Source organism: Uranotaenia lowii, chromosome 1, assembly GCF_029784155.1.
Source record: "Uranotaenia lowii strain MFRU-FL chromosome 1, ASM2978415v1, whole genome shotgun sequence".
NCBI classification, from domain to species: Eukaryota; Metazoa; Arthropoda; class Insecta; order Diptera; family Culicidae; genus Uranotaenia; species Uranotaenia lowii.
In genome coordinates this window covers 97,241,473-97,260,524 of record NC_073691.1, presented here as the reverse complement: position 1 = coordinate 97,260,524, position 19,052 = coordinate 97,241,473, and the positions used below count along the sequence as shown (strand labels likewise).

General features: G+C 36.1%; 1 protein-coding gene and 1 long non-coding RNA gene across 4 annotated transcripts; one reads left to right on the top strand and one right to left on the bottom strand.

Annotated features, from left to right (window-relative positions):
- Positions 1-7,352: 7,352 nt before the first annotated feature.
- On the bottom strand, positions 7,353-8,393 carry LOC129739992 (uncharacterized). Of its 3 annotated transcripts, none has more exons than XR_008736055.1 (4): positions 8,247-8,393; positions 7,976-8,196; positions 7,699-7,917; positions 7,353-7,617 (listed from the first exon to the last, which is right to left on the bottom strand). It is a non-coding gene; the product is annotated as an uncharacterized LOC129739992 (long non-coding RNA). The 3 variants fall into 3 exon arrangements; XR_008736056.1 differs by having other exon boundaries at positions 7,976-8,162; positions 8,247-8,388; XR_008736057.1 differs by having other exon boundaries at positions 7,976-8,191; positions 8,247-8,354.
- A 2,040-nt stretch (positions 8,394-10,433) lies between these two features.
- LOC129750282 (bromodomain adjacent to zinc finger domain protein 1A) lies at positions 10,434-18,473 on the top strand. The gene is made up of 5 exons (XM_055745447.1): positions 10,434-10,937; positions 11,224-11,538; positions 13,644-15,069; positions 15,145-17,759; positions 17,826-18,473. Exons 1-5 carry the CDS (start codon positions 10,825-10,827, stop codon positions 18,025-18,027), a joined length of 4,671 nt encoding a protein of 1,556 aa, XP_055601422.1. The 5' UTR covers positions 10,434-10,824; the 3' UTR covers positions 18,028-18,473.
- Positions 18,474-19,052: the final 579 nt, after the last annotated feature.

Below are 19,052 nucleotides of genomic sequence, written 5' to 3'. Positions count from 1 at the left end.
GTCCAAACACAAAAGTCTGGAATTGTCTGGAAGAAATGCCAAAAGTCTGGAAGTCTGGATACCTAAAAAAATGTCTGGCAAAAGTCCAAAAAGTCTGGAAGATCCAGACAAAATCTGGAAGGTTGACATCACTGGGTACAACTAATTGAACGACTTGCTGGCAGAGAGCAACAATAGCAATAAAAAACTGAAAACGAGCTTGCTGGCAGGATCAACAATAATAATAAATGCTTTTCTTGTTCGTCTTCGGCTTGCTGGCAGGAGCAACAATAATAACACGCAGAGAAAACTTGGATTTTGAAACAAAACAAAACTGACTTTGATTCAAAACACTCAGTTTTTTGAATCAAACTCCTGTTTTCTTTGAATCAATGAATTCTCGTTCTGATTCAAATGAATAATTTTTGAAAGAAAGAATTAATTTTTTGAACTGAATAATTTTGGAATTTGATTTTAAACAAATTCTTTGATTCAAAAGACATTTTTTCAATTGCAAATGTCTTTTGAAACAAAGTAAATTTTCTTTCAACCAAAGAAAAATGTTTTCAACAGAAAGGAATAATTTCATTAAGTTAAAACTTCAAACTTAGAAGATAATTTGGATTGAGCAAGTACCGAATTTCGAATAAAGTTTGGCCGGTCGTGTTAAAAATCAAAACTAGTGAATCAGAGATAGCTATTTAGGAGGATTCAGGATGAGGAATGCATACCATGGTAAGTGCGTGTTAATCCATTAGTCAAAAAGTGAATATTTAAGATTTTATATAAACTTTTGCATTGTTACAGGACCACGGCTGATTCCGCCCAAAATCCAGCGGTCTGATTATCTTCGGGCCGATTTTCAGCGGCAATCACCAGTTGGATGACCGGAGTTGCTTCCGGAAGTTTATTGAGCGGTCCAAGAAGAATGCCCTCAGGCCAAAATTTAGGACCGGTTAATTCCATTATAGTGAAGCAGTGTTTGTGTTAAGTTTGTAATAAAAATGAATTTAAGATGTAAATTGTTTCTTTTTATTGTTCAAAATTCCTAATTGGAACTTCTGAACAACAGAAAATATTTCTTCCAATTGGAATAAAAGGAAATAGATCAATGAACCAATCCTTTTAAATCTAAATCTAAATTACATTGTAGCAAACGAAAAAGACTTTGCATCAAATGAAACTGTTTTTTGTTTCAAAGCATTAAGATTTTGACTCAAAGATTTTTCAAAAGAAAAATTCTTTGAAACAAAGGAAAATGTCCTTGAACCAATGGAATTTTTATTTATCCCAAAATCAAAGGAAAAAATCCTTTGTTTTTGCTGCACTTTCCTTTGAAATAAAAAATCTTTTTTCTGCGTGAATAAATGCGTTTCTTTTTCGTCATCGGTCGTTGAAATGCGATTGCTTGACTAGGTTATTATTTTAGCTTCAAATGACTGGGGAATTAATGACTGGCAAACGAATTGACTGGTCCTTAAGGAACAGTCAAATGAGTTTGAAGGACCATTTTACCGTTGACCGTTGAATTATGCCAACCCTGTAAATAAGGCATTTCCCCACTTGTCAGACGAACAGCTGAATTCTCATGTTTACATTTTCTCGGCATATCGTGGTAGGGTAAACATAACAACAACATTACGTATGTTCAATGACCAGATAGTAACTGTCGTTTCCTTGCAGTCTTCCACTTTTCCAACTGCCCAAGTAACAATTTAAGTTTTATAAGAAACTGGAGGAGCGCTGCAAAACTTAGTTATAAAACAGCGTTTAGTTATATAAACCCCATTAAAACATCTAAAAAACACTTATAAGTGTAAAAAGGCCCACCTACAGGAGGTTCTGAAGTGAACTTTTCAAGTACCTTACACAACCATATGGACTTATAAGGGTTTTTCCGAAGGCATGTTCCAGATAATAATTTCTTCTGACTTTCTGACACAAAACAAAAAAAATCCGAAAAAGGGTTTTTAAACTGCATTGATTAAAATGAAATAATCTTAAACAATTAAAAATAAGAGTGAACTTTTTTTTCGACCAAGACACAAAAATGCCCTTCTATCATATTACTTCAAATATCTTAATCGATTTAATCGGTTACTTTATGGATAAAGTTGATGCGCTTTTAGTTTTATCGGTTGATTTTTCGATAAACTCGAATATAGACCGCGCGCCCTCGTCATCTTCCGAAATAGAATATTTTAATAAATATTCTCCAAATATTAAATAAATCAAATATTTTTTCAGGATTGTTAATACATTGCGTTATATCAGTTTATGATATATTATTCAAATTTCAAAACATCAATCGTTGCAATTTTTAACGAATAATGCTAACTATTATAATATTCCATGAAAAATTCGTTTTAATTTTCATTTATTCCATAGGAAAATGGCGATTCAATGAAAAACCTTTTTGACTTGAAGAAACCAACTATAAATTCAACAATTCTGGAAGAATGCAATTATAAGAACAACGTTTCTGCAGAACATCAGTTTTGCTCCTTATAAAACCCTTAAAACCAAACGATCTTTTCTAGGATCTTTTTTAGTGTTCTTATTTCAGTGCAGCTGTCAGCGACGCAACACAAAAACAAAACAAAAAATTTATTTGCCCCTCCGAAACAAAACCATCATTCAAAAAGTTTCTCCGTCGACGGCTTTGACCAAAACTAAGTTTGATCTCTCCAGTTTTCCGCGTCCGACTCCAAGAATTCGAGTAACTCTACGGTGTAGTTTGTGGTCCACGTAAGGTTTTCTACTACGCCAACAATCGGAACCAGAAAACAAGTTGCAGAAATGAGCCTCGATCTGGTGCAGCGTTTCATCGTAATAGCAGAAAAAGCCGCCCACTGGGAAGCTAGAACCGGCTGGGAGAACACTCTGTGGAACGAGCGGACACATCGAAAACTGGATGTTTTCATCAAATTCCGACAATCGTATTTTCGCAGCTGGAGATGGAGGAAAAGACTTTTTGGACGGCCTCAATCCGAAAGGCCAAAAAATAGTTCTTAATGAGCAATATGGTTTTCTTTGTGAAAAGAAATTGTGATGGGATATTTATTAATAAAAAAAATCTTGTATAATAATTAATTATGATTTATGAAATTTTTGTTTGTGTTCTTTTGATGTTTTTCGAATGGAAAATCCCGATACGGCTCGATGTTGTCAACCGGAAAGTTCTTTAGTGCAAAAATAACTAGTTCAAGCTTTGCAGCAAAATTACGATATCCTTTGCCTCTCGAACTCGCTTATTCCGGGGACATTCAGGTAACATCGGAAAATAACGATTCTAGTTGTCGCAACATTTTTGGTTTTGTTGTTTACATTCCGTTTGAATTCTAAATGTCATTCTTCGTTGCTCTTCAAGTGTTCTTCAGGACAATTTGGACTTTCCCAAGAAAATAATTAGTCAAATACTCCATTTGGTGGTAAACATTTGAGGCGATGCCACACATACACATTTTGACATTTCGATCCGATTTGGATTGTCATTCTTTGTTGGTTTTCTAGAGAGGTTTTATAATTGCTTTGTAGTGCTCTACTAAACCAAAAAAATTAAAGGTTATAAAACATTCTTTGTTGTTGTTTTCTTCAAGGTTGGTTTTCTAGAGAGGTTTAATAATTGCTTTTTAGCGCTCTTCTCAACCAAAAAAATTAATGGTTATAAAACCAACACAAAATTTGACAGGAGTTCTATAAAAAGATTCTATAGTGGTTTTTAAGCTATCTTAAAGGGCAATCATATAGAGTTCCTTATAAATTACGTTACAAAGCAAACAATACTTTATAAATCCCTTATACAACAACTATTTTTTTTTATAAAACCATTCAGAGTTTAAAATGTTGCTTGGGTGGTTATGGTCCATCTGGTTTCGGAAATGTTTCCTGGTTTTCGTCTAGCTTTTTCCTAGAGTCAAAACAGAGCGCTCGGTAAATCTCACTAAACTATTTCACAAAATATGAGAGATTACCGAACGATCTTTTCCAACTCTAGGAGAAAACTTATTCTCCTCGCTCTCGCTGTTCTGCTTGTGTGTGTCCTTCTCCTTCAACTATGCGTAAACGAATGACCATATTTCGAAATCGCCTCGGTATTTATCTATTTTTTTACCCCTAGCGCACGCATTCTGGTGCAAGCAGTAACATCAAAGAACCGAAAATACACCCGCAAAATTTATCAGATGCAAATTTGGCAAATGCGTTTTTTTTTTTAATTTTTATAATTTTGTTCATTTTTCTTTTTTTTTTTTTGTTTATTTTCTTATCCATACTACAGTAACGTTCAGAAATTGGAAATGCAATTGTAGTGGTTTCGCAAGCGCACCTTGGTGAGGAGCATATAAATTCTTTATTTAATGATTTGTAAATTCATAACAAGTTGAGACATAAAGGTTTATTGATGCTTTTAATTAAAGAAGTTTTTAAAAGAAAGCATTGAACAGTGCACGCAGCGAAAAGATTTTTTATTTCAAAGGAAAGTGCCGCAAAAACAAAGGATTTTTTCCTTTGATTTTGGGATAAATAAAAATTCCTTTGATTCAAAGGCATTTTCCTTTGTTTCAAAGAATTTTTCTTTTGAAAAATCTTTGAATCAAAATATTAATGCTTTGAAACAAAAAACAGTTTCATTTGATGCAAAGTTGTACTCGTTTGCTACAATGTAATTTAGATTTAGATTTAAAAGGATTGGTTCATTAAACCATTTTGCTTTTATTCCAATTGGAAGAAATATTTTCTGTTTTCCCAAAGTTCCTATTAGGAATTTTGAATAATAAAAAGAACGAATTTACATTTTCAATTCATTTTTATTCACAAAATTAACACTAACACTGGTTCACTATAATTATGATCCTAATTTTGGCCTGAGGGCATACTTCTTGGGCCGCTCAATAGACTTCCGGAAGCAGCTCCGGTTGCTAGCTTTAGTGGTCATCCAACTGGTGATTACCGCTGAAGATCGGGCCGAAGATAATCAGACCGCTGGATTTGGGGCGGAATCTACCGTGGTCCTGTAATGCAAGAGTTTATATAAAATCTTAAACATTCACTTTTTGATTAATGGATTAACACACACTTACCATTCTTCATCCTGAATCCTCCTAAAGCTATCTCTGATTCACTAGTTTTGATTTTCAACACAACCGGACAAACTTTATTCGAAATTCGGTTCTTGCTCAATCCAAAATATCTTCTAAGTTTAAAATTTAAATTTAAAGAAATTATTCCTTTCTGTTGAAAACAATTTTCTTTGGTTGAAAGAAAATTTACTTTGTTTTTAACGAAATGTGCAATTGAACAAATTTCTTTTGAATCAAAGAATTTGTTTAAAATCAAAGTCCAAAATTATTCAGTTCAAAAACTTAATTCTTTCTTTCAAAAATTATTCATTTGAATCAGAACGATAATTCATTGATTCAAAGAAAACAGGAGTTTGATTCAAAAAACTGAATGTTTTGAATCAAAGTCAGTTTTGTTTTGTATCAAAATCCAAGTTTTCTCTGCGTGTGCTTATCATCAACGATCAAAATGGCGACCAGTTGGTGTTTACATTTATCAAAACAAAAACAAAAAGCTACCCTACCACAATCTGTCTCAGGAAATACTCTGTAGTCATCACACGATAAGTTAAAATTATGCGAAATTGTCATTACGCCAAATGACATTTATGCCATATGTCTAGTGAACCTTCATATAAGAGAAGCGACATCTGATCCCTCTTAAAATAAAATATGTGGCAACATCGCCGAATTCTTGAACAAAAAAATCCTCAGCACTGTTTTCTGGCTCAATGTTCAAGCTCTAAAGTGAACGCTCCTTCAATCCAACAAAACAACATTGAACTCGATATCCGAAGGATTGCAATAAACGGTATGAATGACTTGAATTTCGTTGATAATCATGTTAGTTTTTAACTAGGAACACGATTCACCAAAGCATTGAAAAATATTGCACCTAATCATAAATTCATATGACCAGCTTTAAAATTATTTGTTTGAACTATAACAGCAATCACAATAGCTTCTTTGGTTGAGTTTTCAATAAGAAAGGTAAAAGCTTTACGACAAAATGCTCGGATCGATTGGTATCGATTTTTAGTCTGTTCAATGAAACCTAGTAGAAACGGGTCGAAGCAAGTAGAAATGGATTGACAGTTTATCATCTGTCTCTTTCCAATTGACTTCGACCGATTTCTACCAGGTCGAAACGAATCCTGCTGCCGAGCTGGATCGGTTTCGACTGATTTCAACTTGCTCCGTTGAACAACGACCTGACTTGTTTCGACCAAAACATTGGCTCGTTGAACAACTACCAGTTGACAGAAACTAGTTGAAACCGATTTTTACTAACGATTGAACGAAGCTTTTGACAGTTCTTTTGTGTCGATTGGAATTTTGTGTTTGAGACGTCGTTTCTCTTTAATGTAGGTTCACTACATATCTAGCGTAACATTTAAAAAGGGCGAAACTGCCAAATGTAAACAAATCGAGTAAACGGTCATTCCGGATGCACGCGGTTGCACTTTACCTATTAAACGTGGTTTCATTTTAAAATTACTTAAAACTTTCATAAAATTGATAAAATTCAATTGGGCGAAACTTCCTGTTGATGCATTTTCGTTGGAACGTGAAGTTACGCCTATTCAAAATAGAGTGAATTTTTCTATTCGTGTAGGGCCAATAGGCGTAACTGAGTTGACCGTGTGTGACAAAACGGCCTTATTAGTTTTTGCGTGTAGGACGAATGGGCGAAACTTCAAAACCAAAACAAAAACGGCCGATCAATTGGGCGAAACTTGCAAGCGTAACTGGAATGGAAAACAATAAAAGGGCGAAACTCGAAAATCTCTGAAATTAAGCGAAAAAAGTTAAAGTTCTTGATAACCATCGAACAATAAGGGAATATAATGCACATTTTTAAATGTTGTTGAATAAAAAGTGGTCGATTTTTCAAATAGGATTTGAATAGGTGTTCCGAATTTTCAAACGCGTTTTACTCGTTTCGAGCAAACTGCCAGTTTCGCCCTTTTGAAATGTTACGCTAGATATGTCATATATACTCCCTTTAATACGACCTCATAAAAACGAACTCTAGATTTAATTTACTTAATATGCACGGTAACCAAAGTTACTCGATTCTGTATAAAAATCCATATACAGTTTCAAGAAAAGTGTCTCCACTTAGTTTTAACTTTGGGCGTTATACGCAGAGTGTGTGCAAAGAGCTTTTACACATTTGCGAGCTTTCACTCGATTAGTCAATTCTGTATATTTCGACACAGGGATGCCCATGCATTTTTGAGATTTCTGAGCAAAAATGAAAGTTTTAAAATGTATAGAGGAAAAACCACAAAAATTTATTCTTTTGCGTAGTAATCATAATTTATTAAGTAAATAAAGACAAACTGGCCATCTATGAGCTGCTTGGTAGGCTAGTTAAAATCGTCGAATTACTGTTTTTTTTCGGAATTGGCATTCTTGTTGGAGAGATGACTACCGTTAGATTTTGGCTACTTTTTGGGAACGACAAAATTAGCTTGCTCCTTATCCGGCCAACGTTCCAGCTTTCAGCTCTATGGTTCTGTTCGCCAATATTTCTACCCGCGGAATAATGTTAACGGCTGCTTTTCGTCGCATCCTGCCAACAAACAAATTTTAGGTTAGATTCGTCAATTTCCGATAACATTTAAAAATAAGGTAATTAAATAAGGGATATTACCTTAACGTCACTAAAACAGAGCGTAACATTTGGAACTTGGCCTCCAGTGCTCACACCATTATCGAAGAAGCTGATCCGCCCGATCCTCCTTGTCTGAAGAATAGCCGCTATCATCGGGTTCACCCTCAAGGGAAACGAGCGGGATGTTACATGTTGCTTTCGGCGATTTCGGACCGTTTCCAGCTTGCCCAGGTTCTTTGGGCGGATGCAGTAGAGCAACTGAAAAGGGAACAGATGCTAATTATTTATCATCAAAATTTTAATTCTTTTAGCGTACGGAAGCAGCGGTGTTTTGGAGCAGCTCATATAGAACGGTATATTTTTAGATTGTATTCCCCCGGATGTGTCATTAGGCACATTGGGTAGCTCCAACCAGGGGTAATTTTTCTCCTGCAAAGCCCTTAACATATTTCGAGCACTAAACGGTGGATCTCTTTAGTGCGAAAAATGATTTCTTCCGGCGGCTGTAGAGCAAAAAAAATTGAGTGGGCATCTTCCCTAAAAACGAACAATTACATTTATGAATTAAGTTACATTATTGTACGTACCTTCCACGAGTTAAAATTGACGATTACAACGTAAAATAACGATGGAAAACAAAAATCATCCTAACGACTTCTAAATTTTTATGCTTTGACATCCCCTTGAAAAAGCTTTCCAACAACAACAAACTTTTTATACAGAGCTGAATAATCGAATTTTACTTTACATCTGTATATTGGTGACCCTAAACTACCCAAAATTGAATTGGGGATATACAATTTTTGAACAACAACCGCTTAGGCTTTTTGAAGGTGTAATCGCAACACATTTCATGAATAACTCAATTTTTCCGTGTGACTAGAAAAATCCCCCATATGAGTATCGTTATTTTTTCGTGAGACACTCATTTTGGTTTATTTCAAGCGGTACACTTGCGGCCTGGCTTGCAGAGGTGCCAGGACACACTCTAGTTTTTGGTACTCCAAATTAATTTTGACTGAAATTCAAAACATACTTCGATTCTATCAGGTCAGGCAAATAGAAATTTTGCTGCAGCATTTTTTACTTTTCGACAGAAAAATGAGCACTTTTTGAAAAGATTTGTAATCGTTTATGATAAAAATTCGTGCCGGAACCAAAAATAAATCAATAAAGCTATTGTTCATAGATGAGGCATGCTCAGTTTGGTGAAACTTGTAAACTTATCCAATGCAAAACTCTCTAAAAGACTTAAAAAAAAGTTTTAAGAATGATCATCCTAATGGAGCAAAATTTGATACCTGCTCACTGGTCGGTGATTTAATCAGATCAATTTGACATTTGAGAGCTTTTTTTGTTTTTTTTTCTGTTTTTCACCCCTGGGATTCTATGAACTTTAAGTTGAGTTCCCTCCTTGCGATATGGTTCAAATCCACTGAAGTGCTGTTTTGAACCAAGAGGCTGAAAGAGAAGAAAATTTCCGAACTGACATTTCATTACCGCACTGACGTTTTGGTCAAAGAATATTGAAAGAAGGTAGTGCCGAGAGCCATATTGGATTTTTTTTCGTGACGTCACTGTTGCCAAGCTGTCGAAGGTTTATACTGGAAGAACTCAAATTTCAATGTTAAACACATTAAAGAACTAAATTAAAATCCAATTTGATTCGGATTATGTTGTAAGGCCACTAGTTGATTGTGCTATGAGGTTTCATGGTGTTTAATAGACTGCAGTGTGTATTATTCTTGAATTTGTTATTGAATGCACAGTCATGCTCTATGTGAAACGAGAAAAAATAATAATTTTCCCCTTTCAAAAGGTCTGATTGGTAGTTTATGGCAGTGCACCTCATCGTCATGATTTGAATCTAACATGGTGTACCATATGAATTTCTAATTTAGAACAATTAACCCCAATAAAGCCATTGCAACTTTGGTTTACCAAATTCCAATAAAAGATTGTGGTTGGATTCGAAAAATACTATTTTTGGTTATTTTATTTTATCAACGGTTCAAACCTAACTGATTTCAACATTTATAAGCAAAATTTTGAACTAATTATCAAGTTTTGTCAATTTGAGTTAGGATCCTCAGCAACTTCAATCGTCTGAATTAAAGCAAAACAATTACTACATTCAACTTTTTTAGTATCAGTCTTGAAGACCAATAATATTTCTAGAATTGTGTGCCTTCAAAGTTGAAAAAATCTTAAATTTTTTTTAATTGCTAACAAACATTGAAAAAATTCCATATAAATTCACAGATTATTGGCAACAGTGACGTCACAGGCGGTACTAATACTAAAGCAAGGCTGCCTCGGCACTACCTCCTTTAAATATTCCTTGCGTTTTGGTACCAAAATTCCATTGAAATCAAAGGGGAACAGACGTTCTGCTGGTGAATAACGGCGTGTTCGTAAATTGATTTTTTCTATCGAAGTGATTTTTTCTATCGATGCTGGCGTTCGTAAATTAAACAAACGGTATGCAAAAGCATTGGAAGGTGATTTGACATCTACCAAAAAAATCGATGCATCACCCAAAGAAATCAGTTTACGAACACGCCGTAAGTCGGAACGGTCCGTTTGTATGTGATTTTGACAGTTGCTTCAGTCCTTTGTTTTGAACCAAAACAACTTAATTTTGAGTTTGGCAAAAGGAGCGTGTTAACTACACATTTTTGTTACAAGCAGTACGTTTGCATGTTTGCGTAATTTTGTTTATATTCTTCGATTTGTTTGGCAACGTGTTGTAATTTCTTGCGCGACTTCTGGATATACATTGTAATTTAAACAATTCTATCGAATGTTACAAATTACATCAGTTATTGGAACAGAATATCAAAAAACGATTCAAATTTTTGTCCTGATTTGTTTCCCGCCAGTTAGTTGACTGTTTTTAATTGTGTATGTGTTCGTGTAAATCTTTTAAACATTAAAGAACTCACATTTTGACAAAACTAGCATCAGACAGCGCGCCTATTATGAGTACCAGCCAGTAGCAGCGGGAAAAGGAAAGCATCAAGAGGAAGTTTTCAGGAGAGTGGCATGAAAAGCAAGCCGTCGTCGAAAAATCGTATCCAAGTGATCTAGTGTTAATAAAAACTAAAAAAAAGCGAGTTTATATCGACTTTCCAGTGTTAAAACAAGTATTAAAAAGGACTCATAATGCCGCTCCTCAGGAAGCAGGTATTTGAGAAAGTTGCCGATCCCGAACGGCTTCGTGATAGCGATGAAGTTTTCTTCTGTGAAACAACCAACGAAATATTCAGCAACTATGAGTAAGTGGGCCATCGCCTCCAGTTAGCTCGTTTTTCACCTTTCTTGTTAATCGGGGCGGAATCCCAACATTTCATGTCGTGTACTCTAATGGCTGGCAGGCTTTTGGTTGACATGTAATCCTTCCAAAATAAAACCTTGGCCATGGTCTCTCAGCTGATCGTTACTCCTTCTTGATATTTTCATTTCAAATGATCATTGCCTGTATTTTCTCAGTTTATTAGCGTTAAGCCTATGTTGGGCCAAACCCTCGTTAATGGTTTTCTTTTATTCTTGCGCGACATCTAGCGATTACTTTCATCGCGTTATGCTCATCTCGTCTATGGTGTGGAGTTGTGCTGTAACGGGTAAACCCAATCTGACATATGCGGAAGCGCTCGATTCCGAGAAGCAAGCCCGTCGCCAGCTTAAGACGTTTCCGTCTGCTTTGAAAGGTCCCTTCCTGTTGGTCGCTACCCACACAAAGCGCAGTTCGTTCAATGAGCTAGTCGAAGATGTCTGCGGCTACATTAAGGAGCGATACTTCAAAGGCGAGGAGGTCGATGTCGTTGATCCGTCTGGCAAAACCCGTGAGGCAACTATTCTGGAGGTTATAGCACCGAGGTAACTAATGATTGATACTCTAATTTGAAAACATAATTTGAATTATTTTTTTTTCATTGAAATAACAATAGTCTTAAACCTACATCTATCTGTTGTACAAAGCCCATTTACTGTCCAATATGTGTAACGTGAATAAAACTGAAGGCAAAAAACTAGGAAAAATTGCCTATGGCCGGACAGCAAAGTTTTAAACTTTTATGATCACGATGTTTTCGTGTTTAATTCCATATCCTCTACTGATGGAAAATTATAGCGCTGATGTGGTCTAGTGGATAGGCTGGCGCGAGTCTGGTAACCCAGGCGTACTGGGTTCGATTCCCGGTATCGGCAAGAAAAACTTTTGGGTTCGAATCCCATAAGTTGTCGACATGTGAGATGCTTGGGGAGTAAGTAGAGGCCAGTCTCGAACCCACCCTTGTCCTTCCTCCAACTGGTATCAGGAGGGGTTGGTTTGTTATCTTATCTGCATTCTGTCCATATCCAGCCGGAATGGATATAATGAAGTGCATGATGGTCTAACGCAACGTCTCATGATCGCTTTCTATTCTACGCTGCCTACTCTAAACTTTGAAATTTCCTTCTCCAAACTATCTCTAATTTGCATTTCCAGCGTCAGCTCCCCGAGCTATTTAAACGCCACAAAAAAAAAAATTCCATATCCTCTACTGATGGAAAATTAAACTGTGATTTCGATTATTTTTCAGTTCGTTTCAGTCGTAGACAAATCACTTTTTTTTATTTTCAAATTTCAAAATTGTTCTTTTAAATAATGGAAGCTGCAACTTCAGCTTCGAACTGCAATGCTAGGAAGATAAATTCTAATTTTTTAAATGACTTTTTTTCTGTTTTCAAAACCCTTTCGAAAATTTGTTTTTTCACTCCTCTTCTCCGTCAAATGTAGAGCAGTTTTCGAATTAACATAGAAACATTTTTCGTAACTGAATAGCATCAAATGCATCATTTGGCTTTATTTGCTTCTCGTATCTAAAACCCTCCCATGCCCTCGCAAACAAACATTTCTGGTGGTGTCAAAACTAGGGAGAAATTCTGCTAGTGAAATGTTGGGGATGCGAGCCCCTTTTTACAATAGTTGTAATACCAATTTTGATGAATATCACTCAGAAAGGTTCCGATCTGTTTTTTTGTAATGTTTGTTGTATATGGGAGCCTTGCTATACAAAAAATGGAAGGGCTTTAAGACAAAAATACATCACATACACTAGAAGTGGAAGGAGTTTTTCCACTAAGTCAAAAAATGTAACAAACTTTATTGAAAAAAATACTAACAATTTAGTTGTGTATGTTATATTCATACAATATGAGACCTCTCATATTTATCATCATCATCTCTGAAAAATAGTAAGAGTCTTTCATTTGTTCTTCATTGAATTTCAGCAAAACTTGTTTGCCAAATATAAATCATCTCATGAAGACAAAACGCCTATGTTTATCAATTTTTATGAAAAATGGTTCGAAAATAGCTCGAATTTATTTTATTTCTATTTGTTTTGTACGGGCCCCTATATACAAACAAAAAATTTGATAATACTTTAAATAATTCCATGACACCATTTTGTGCCCAATTTGATCATACTTGTTTTAAAATCGTTCGAGTTTTGTTACATTTTTCAGTGAATTTGCAAGAGTCCCCCCTCTCCCTGTCTGTCCCACCCCGCTTTCAACGCCTGTCATTGGTTTAACCTTCACATATCGGAATATTATATTTTAAACATCATATCAGGCCTCTGTTTACTCTATTTCCATAGTGTCAGAAATTATTTGAATAATTCGTTTCGAGAAAAAAAAAAGTTGTTCAGCCATATTCTAAGTCCGGCCATAGACAACTTAGACAACTTTCGCGTATCTTATATCTTAGGACCTAAGAGGCCGCTCAAATGTAACGTATCGCAATTTTCGATCATTTTCGACCCTCCTCCCTCCACGTAACACATTCTGATCAGATTAACCATCCTGAAATTCACAAATTTATTTCAAAGTAGACGGCGCTTTCTATCTGGTCTACAAACAAATAAAAATTTTTGGGACCATACAATGTGATTCGCCATTTTTGGAATCTGTACATTTTTGCAATTTTTTGTTTACAGTAACAAAACAAACAGCCCAGTGAAGACAGAAAAGTTGCGTTATCGCGTAGCCGCCACAGACGCACGCAAACCCAAAGAATGGAACGCTTCGGCGGATAATGTTAAGCGTGCTCGTAGCGCGGCTCCACGAGAAAAATGCAAACTATTCTTAAAAATGCACGTTGAGCAAAGTGGAGCAGTATTAAGAATTAAAGAACCTTCATTGAAAAAATTTGTCTCAGATGAAGGGATTACTGATGAGCAAATTTTCTTTGGAAAACCCCCGGATTTCGAGAAATCTAAGCGACTTATGTTAGCGGAGGCGAAGAAACTTCGTGAAGATCAAGAGAAGAAAAACACCCCTCCTAAAAAGGAAAAGTCCATTACCAAAAAAGGTCCAAAGTCTAATGGAAGTGCTCAGAAAGATGGAAAACAGCAGAGTATATCAAAATACCTCAATAAATCAGATGATGAATCTGCCAAGACAGCAGAAATCGAAAAGAAAAAACTGGCAGAAGAAATGGAGCGTCTGCGTAAAGAAAAGGCGGAGAAAGATGCTCTGAAGAAAAAACATTTGGAAGAACAAAAAGCCATGCTTTCTCAGCAAGTAACGGTCGCAATCAAGAAATTTAAAAAAGTACAGGAAGATCTAGAACTATCCGATCAACGAGTTCTTCCCACGCCAACAACAGTTAGCACTATCGTGGACGAAAAGCACATAAGCGATTTCATATTCGTTCTAGAGTTTATGACTTCATTTGCTGAATTGCTATCTATAAAGGATAAATTTGCTCATGGCTTGACTATAGATCTACTGGAACGTGCGTTGGTGCTCCGGGAAGTTAATGGCCCACTTAGCGATATATTTCAAGTCCTGCTTAGTACGCTGTTCTCTCATCAAATTGAAGAGGAAAACGAAATAGCAGTTAAGTTCGACCTCAATAGCGATTCTGGAATTCGTAAAAATAATCTTCCGATTTTGAAAAAAGCAACCAAGGCCGCTATTTGGTGTGAAACTCACTACAATACCAAGCTGAATGAATTGCCAATGGATTCAACAACCATCTCAGAGCTTCTCCGTTTGCATTTTCTATCATCCGGGGCGCTCATTGAAGACAAAGGTGCCAAATGGCGATTCGGAATGCGTGGTGGTTACAACAGCTTCGATGATCCCGGAATACAACTCGTCAATGACCATCCACATATTTTCCGAGCTCTGGTGTCGAATACTGTTTTCCAGCTACCAGTTGGCGATATTTTAAGAATATTAAAATGTCTAATCGACCAGCTGATGACCTACAGTAGCGTGCGGGAACTTATCGAGGAACGGTTAGAAAAGGCGAGAGTTGCTAAACTACAGTTTATTTCGGCAAATGTTGCTAAATCGAAAAGAGAAGCTAAACTGGTGTCGGAAAAAACTGCGATGAAAAACGACATTAAGAAACAGGTAACATATGTAGATTTGAATGTTTTTTCTTTGCTAAAATTTTTAATATTTTTCATTTTTATATGATATTAACAGGTTGTTGCTTTGGAAGGGTCGGCTGATGAGAAAAACGCGTTAAAAAAAGAGTTAGAGGATAAAATGGCCGAAGATGTTATCAAGCTAGAGGCTGAGTTGGAAAAAGATGTAAAAATCATAGTGAAAGAAATTGACAAATTTAAGGAGAATTTCTTTGACTATCAAATCTATCTAGGGTCTGATAGAGCTCATCGAAATTATTGGCTTTTTGAATCATTACCTGGTCTATTTGTGGAGCACGATTACGCATTCTGCGGTAAGTGTTTAGAAAAACCTACACCTCAAATTCCCGGTCTAGCGTTATGCCCTGAAGATCAGCGGAAAAAATTTATTACACAAGCTATCATGAATAACATATTCAGCGATAATGATAAAGAAAACGATGGAATTAAACCTGACATAGCCATCGAAAAACTAATACTCGCCGGAAGTGCAAAATTGAAAGGGCTTTTTGAAAATAAAAGACCTGCCAATGGCACATCAGAAGAGTCTTCATCGACTTCTGAGCCGAAAGAAATAGTGAATCCTTCACTTGAGGAGCTACTTATGTGCACAGCTAATCCGAAAAGTTGTCCCGTACACACCAATCAATACGTTCACACGAAACGGTGGACATTCTACAATACAGTTGAGCAAATTGAGGCACTTATCGATAGCCTAAACGTAAGAGGTATACGAGAAAAAGCTCTACGTGATAACTTACAGAAGGAAAAAGAGCTCATTTTGAATCATCTTGAAAATTGTCCAGTAGAAAAGCTAACAGTTGATCCGAAAGAACGCGAATCTCTACTTGCCTCAATTGTCAATAAATCGAGAAAGTACGATTCGCCTAATTTTAACCATGAACCAGGAACTGATCCTAATGTTATCTTTGAAACAAGCATACGCGAAAATATTTTGGAACTAGAATCGAAAATAACAGTTGGTTATTTGGGTACGATGAAGGTATCCGACAGAGATGAATGGCGTGAGGCAATTGAACAGTTTGAATACAAACAACTGTCGGAACCTTTATTATGGGGCTCAAACCGAGTGATGCCGTTTAAGGAAAACAAGGAAGAACTTGAAGAACAAGACGAAGGAATGGAAAATGATGAACCCGACGAAACTGATATGGAAAAGTTATTGTCCAATTCTGTAGATCCTGGTTATGATTTACCAGATTCACTTATAATTGAATCTGAAGAGAAAACTGATAATACGGAATCAGAAACTGTGAAAGAGAAAGTTCGTTCGCTGGCTAAAGCATTGTTACAAATTGAACAATGTATCGACTCGAAGTTCTTAAGACATCCATTCGGTCCAAATAAGGTTATTAAAGATAAAGGTAACGCGGCTAAAGCTTTGTATCGAGGACAGAGGAATTTGGCACGTTGGGAAGAGTCATTGATGCGTTCAACGAATTATGCACAGCTATTCTTACATTACAATGTACTTTATGATTCAATCCACTGGTCGAGCTCGGCAGAACGTCGTCCATGCATGATTTGCCGCCGAAAAGGTGACCCGGATATGACGTTACTTTGCGATGAGTGTAATCGCGCCTGTCATATGTATTGCTTAAAACCTAAATTGAAACAGGTTCCCGAAGGAGACTGGTTCTGTCCTAAATGTAAGCCGGAGAATTACGCAACCAAAAAACAAAAACGTAGAAAGATATTTGAGGCAACCGAGGAAGAAATTGTCGAAGATGAAGTCGTTAAAGAAGAACAAAAAGCAACAGCCGGCTCAGACGATGATTCCGCAAACTCCGATGAGGAGGATGGTGTTGTATGCCAAAAATGTAAAGTCGGAGGAGCAACCGCCATGTGCACCACTTGCAATAAAGGCTACCATACGCAGTGCACGAAAACATTAACGGATACACCTAAAAAGCGATGGGAATGTGACAAGTGCTGCCAAAAGGTGGTTTACAATGAGACTCGCAAAAAGAAAAAGAACAAGAAATCTAAGAAAAATAAGGTTGCAGTTCGACTGGCTGCTTCACGCGCTGCAGATGATAGTTTTGAAAAATTAGAAGATGAACCGGAAGAAGAAGAAAACATGGATGAATCAGAAGAAGTACACAATGATGAAGTAGAAGAACCGGTGGTTAAAAAACGTTCCTCCAAACGTAGTATCTTAACTGAGCTAGATAATTCAGATAATGACAGTGATAACGAAGCACTCTCTAGTAAAGTTAAAAGGAATCGCCGATCGAATACGAGCTCTTCAAAACGATCACTTTCGAATGGTTTCCACGAAAACGGCGTTGAAGAAAGACCAGCAAAAGTTCGCCGATCAACGATGAATAATTCAATAAATGATGACCTGGATTCTTCTAGCTCACGGCGCGTTAGACGTACTGGGGAAGATCTGCCCCTGAACAACGTCATTCTCTATACATTACTAGAGGACATTCTGAAGCATCCCGAATCCTGGCCGTTCGATAGACCTGTTTCTGTGAAAGAGGTTCCAGATTATTATGACATTATTAAAAATCCGATGGACTTTGCCAAAATCAAGTCGAAGCTCAATATGGGAGAATATACTATCAATGAACAGATGATGAATGACGTCCAACTCGTATTCCGGAACTGCGATTTATACAACACTGATGAAACGGAAATCTATGTGTAAGTATAAAATAGTGAAGGTACCATTTATCATTAATTTTATACATTTTGTTTCTTTTTATGCAGTGCCGGTCGGAATCTAGAGCGGTTTGTCTTACAACGCTCTAGAGAGCTGTCGCTTCCTTTTAAGCCAAGTGATATGTTGAAGAACGATCATTTGCTTAAAAATGGTACGAACTCACCGAAAACAGCCACAGCAAAGTTGAACGGTGGTAAAGATAACCAGGACGTTCGCGGTAGTGGGAAACGTAGATCTATGAAAAAATAAGGCTTAGATACTAATAATGTTTTTAGACTTACATCAGACGAACACAGTGTTTTTGTCTTAGTATTACGCAACATATTGATAATATTGTAATCATAAACAACTCTCTTTCCGATAAATGTCATCATGATTAAATACAATTTTTATCGTGAATATTCAAAATTTAAAAATAATAGACATCGAGAAAACTAACTGCACGCCATATAATATCCGCCTGGTGCAAAGTGCGCTAATTTAATGTTTTACCGACATTTGTTGTAGAGAGGAATACATATTATAACTAGTTTAAAAAAAATAATACGAATAATCCATTCATTTTATGCTTTCGATTTTTCTTTTTTCCGACTCATGAAATGACTTGCTGTACAAATTTGACAGGTTATTACTAGGATCCGAAACTTTTACAACACTTTTAAATTTATGTTATTTATACAATATTCACAAACAAACCAACTTCTTGTTTTTCTGCAAAAATTCGAAATGTTTCCGAAAAAATATGAACAATTCCCTCACTTCAAACGGCACGTGTCAACAAACGTTTGTGCAATAATAAGTGCAGCACAAACAATGCAAATAGAAATAGGACATTCCAAGTTTCCAGCTATTCTACGAGCTCTATAAAAGTGTGTATCGCCTGTTAGAACAATGCTAAGTCAATATCGCCATTATTTTCGTTAAAAAATCCGTTTATTAGGAACTGCGGAAGAAAATGTTTTTTTTTCCAAAAAAGAGATGCCTGTGTGCACGAATCAATTAAGTAAACGATTGTTCATATTTTCTTGCAATCATACTCTGTAAGTAAGAGAAATTGAATTTTGAAGATATTTCTTTAATTATTGCTAGTGCGAAGATCTCCACTCATTGAATTGTCAGTTCACGCCATGCTTATTTCAATTCTCTCATTGAGTCATTTTCCGTTGATTCCAAAAAAAATCAAATCACGTATAGCTGGTCAAGGGCCAAATTGAGTGTGTGTGTGCCATAGTTGTACAACCAACATTCACATTTTTAATAAGTTTAGTAGAAAG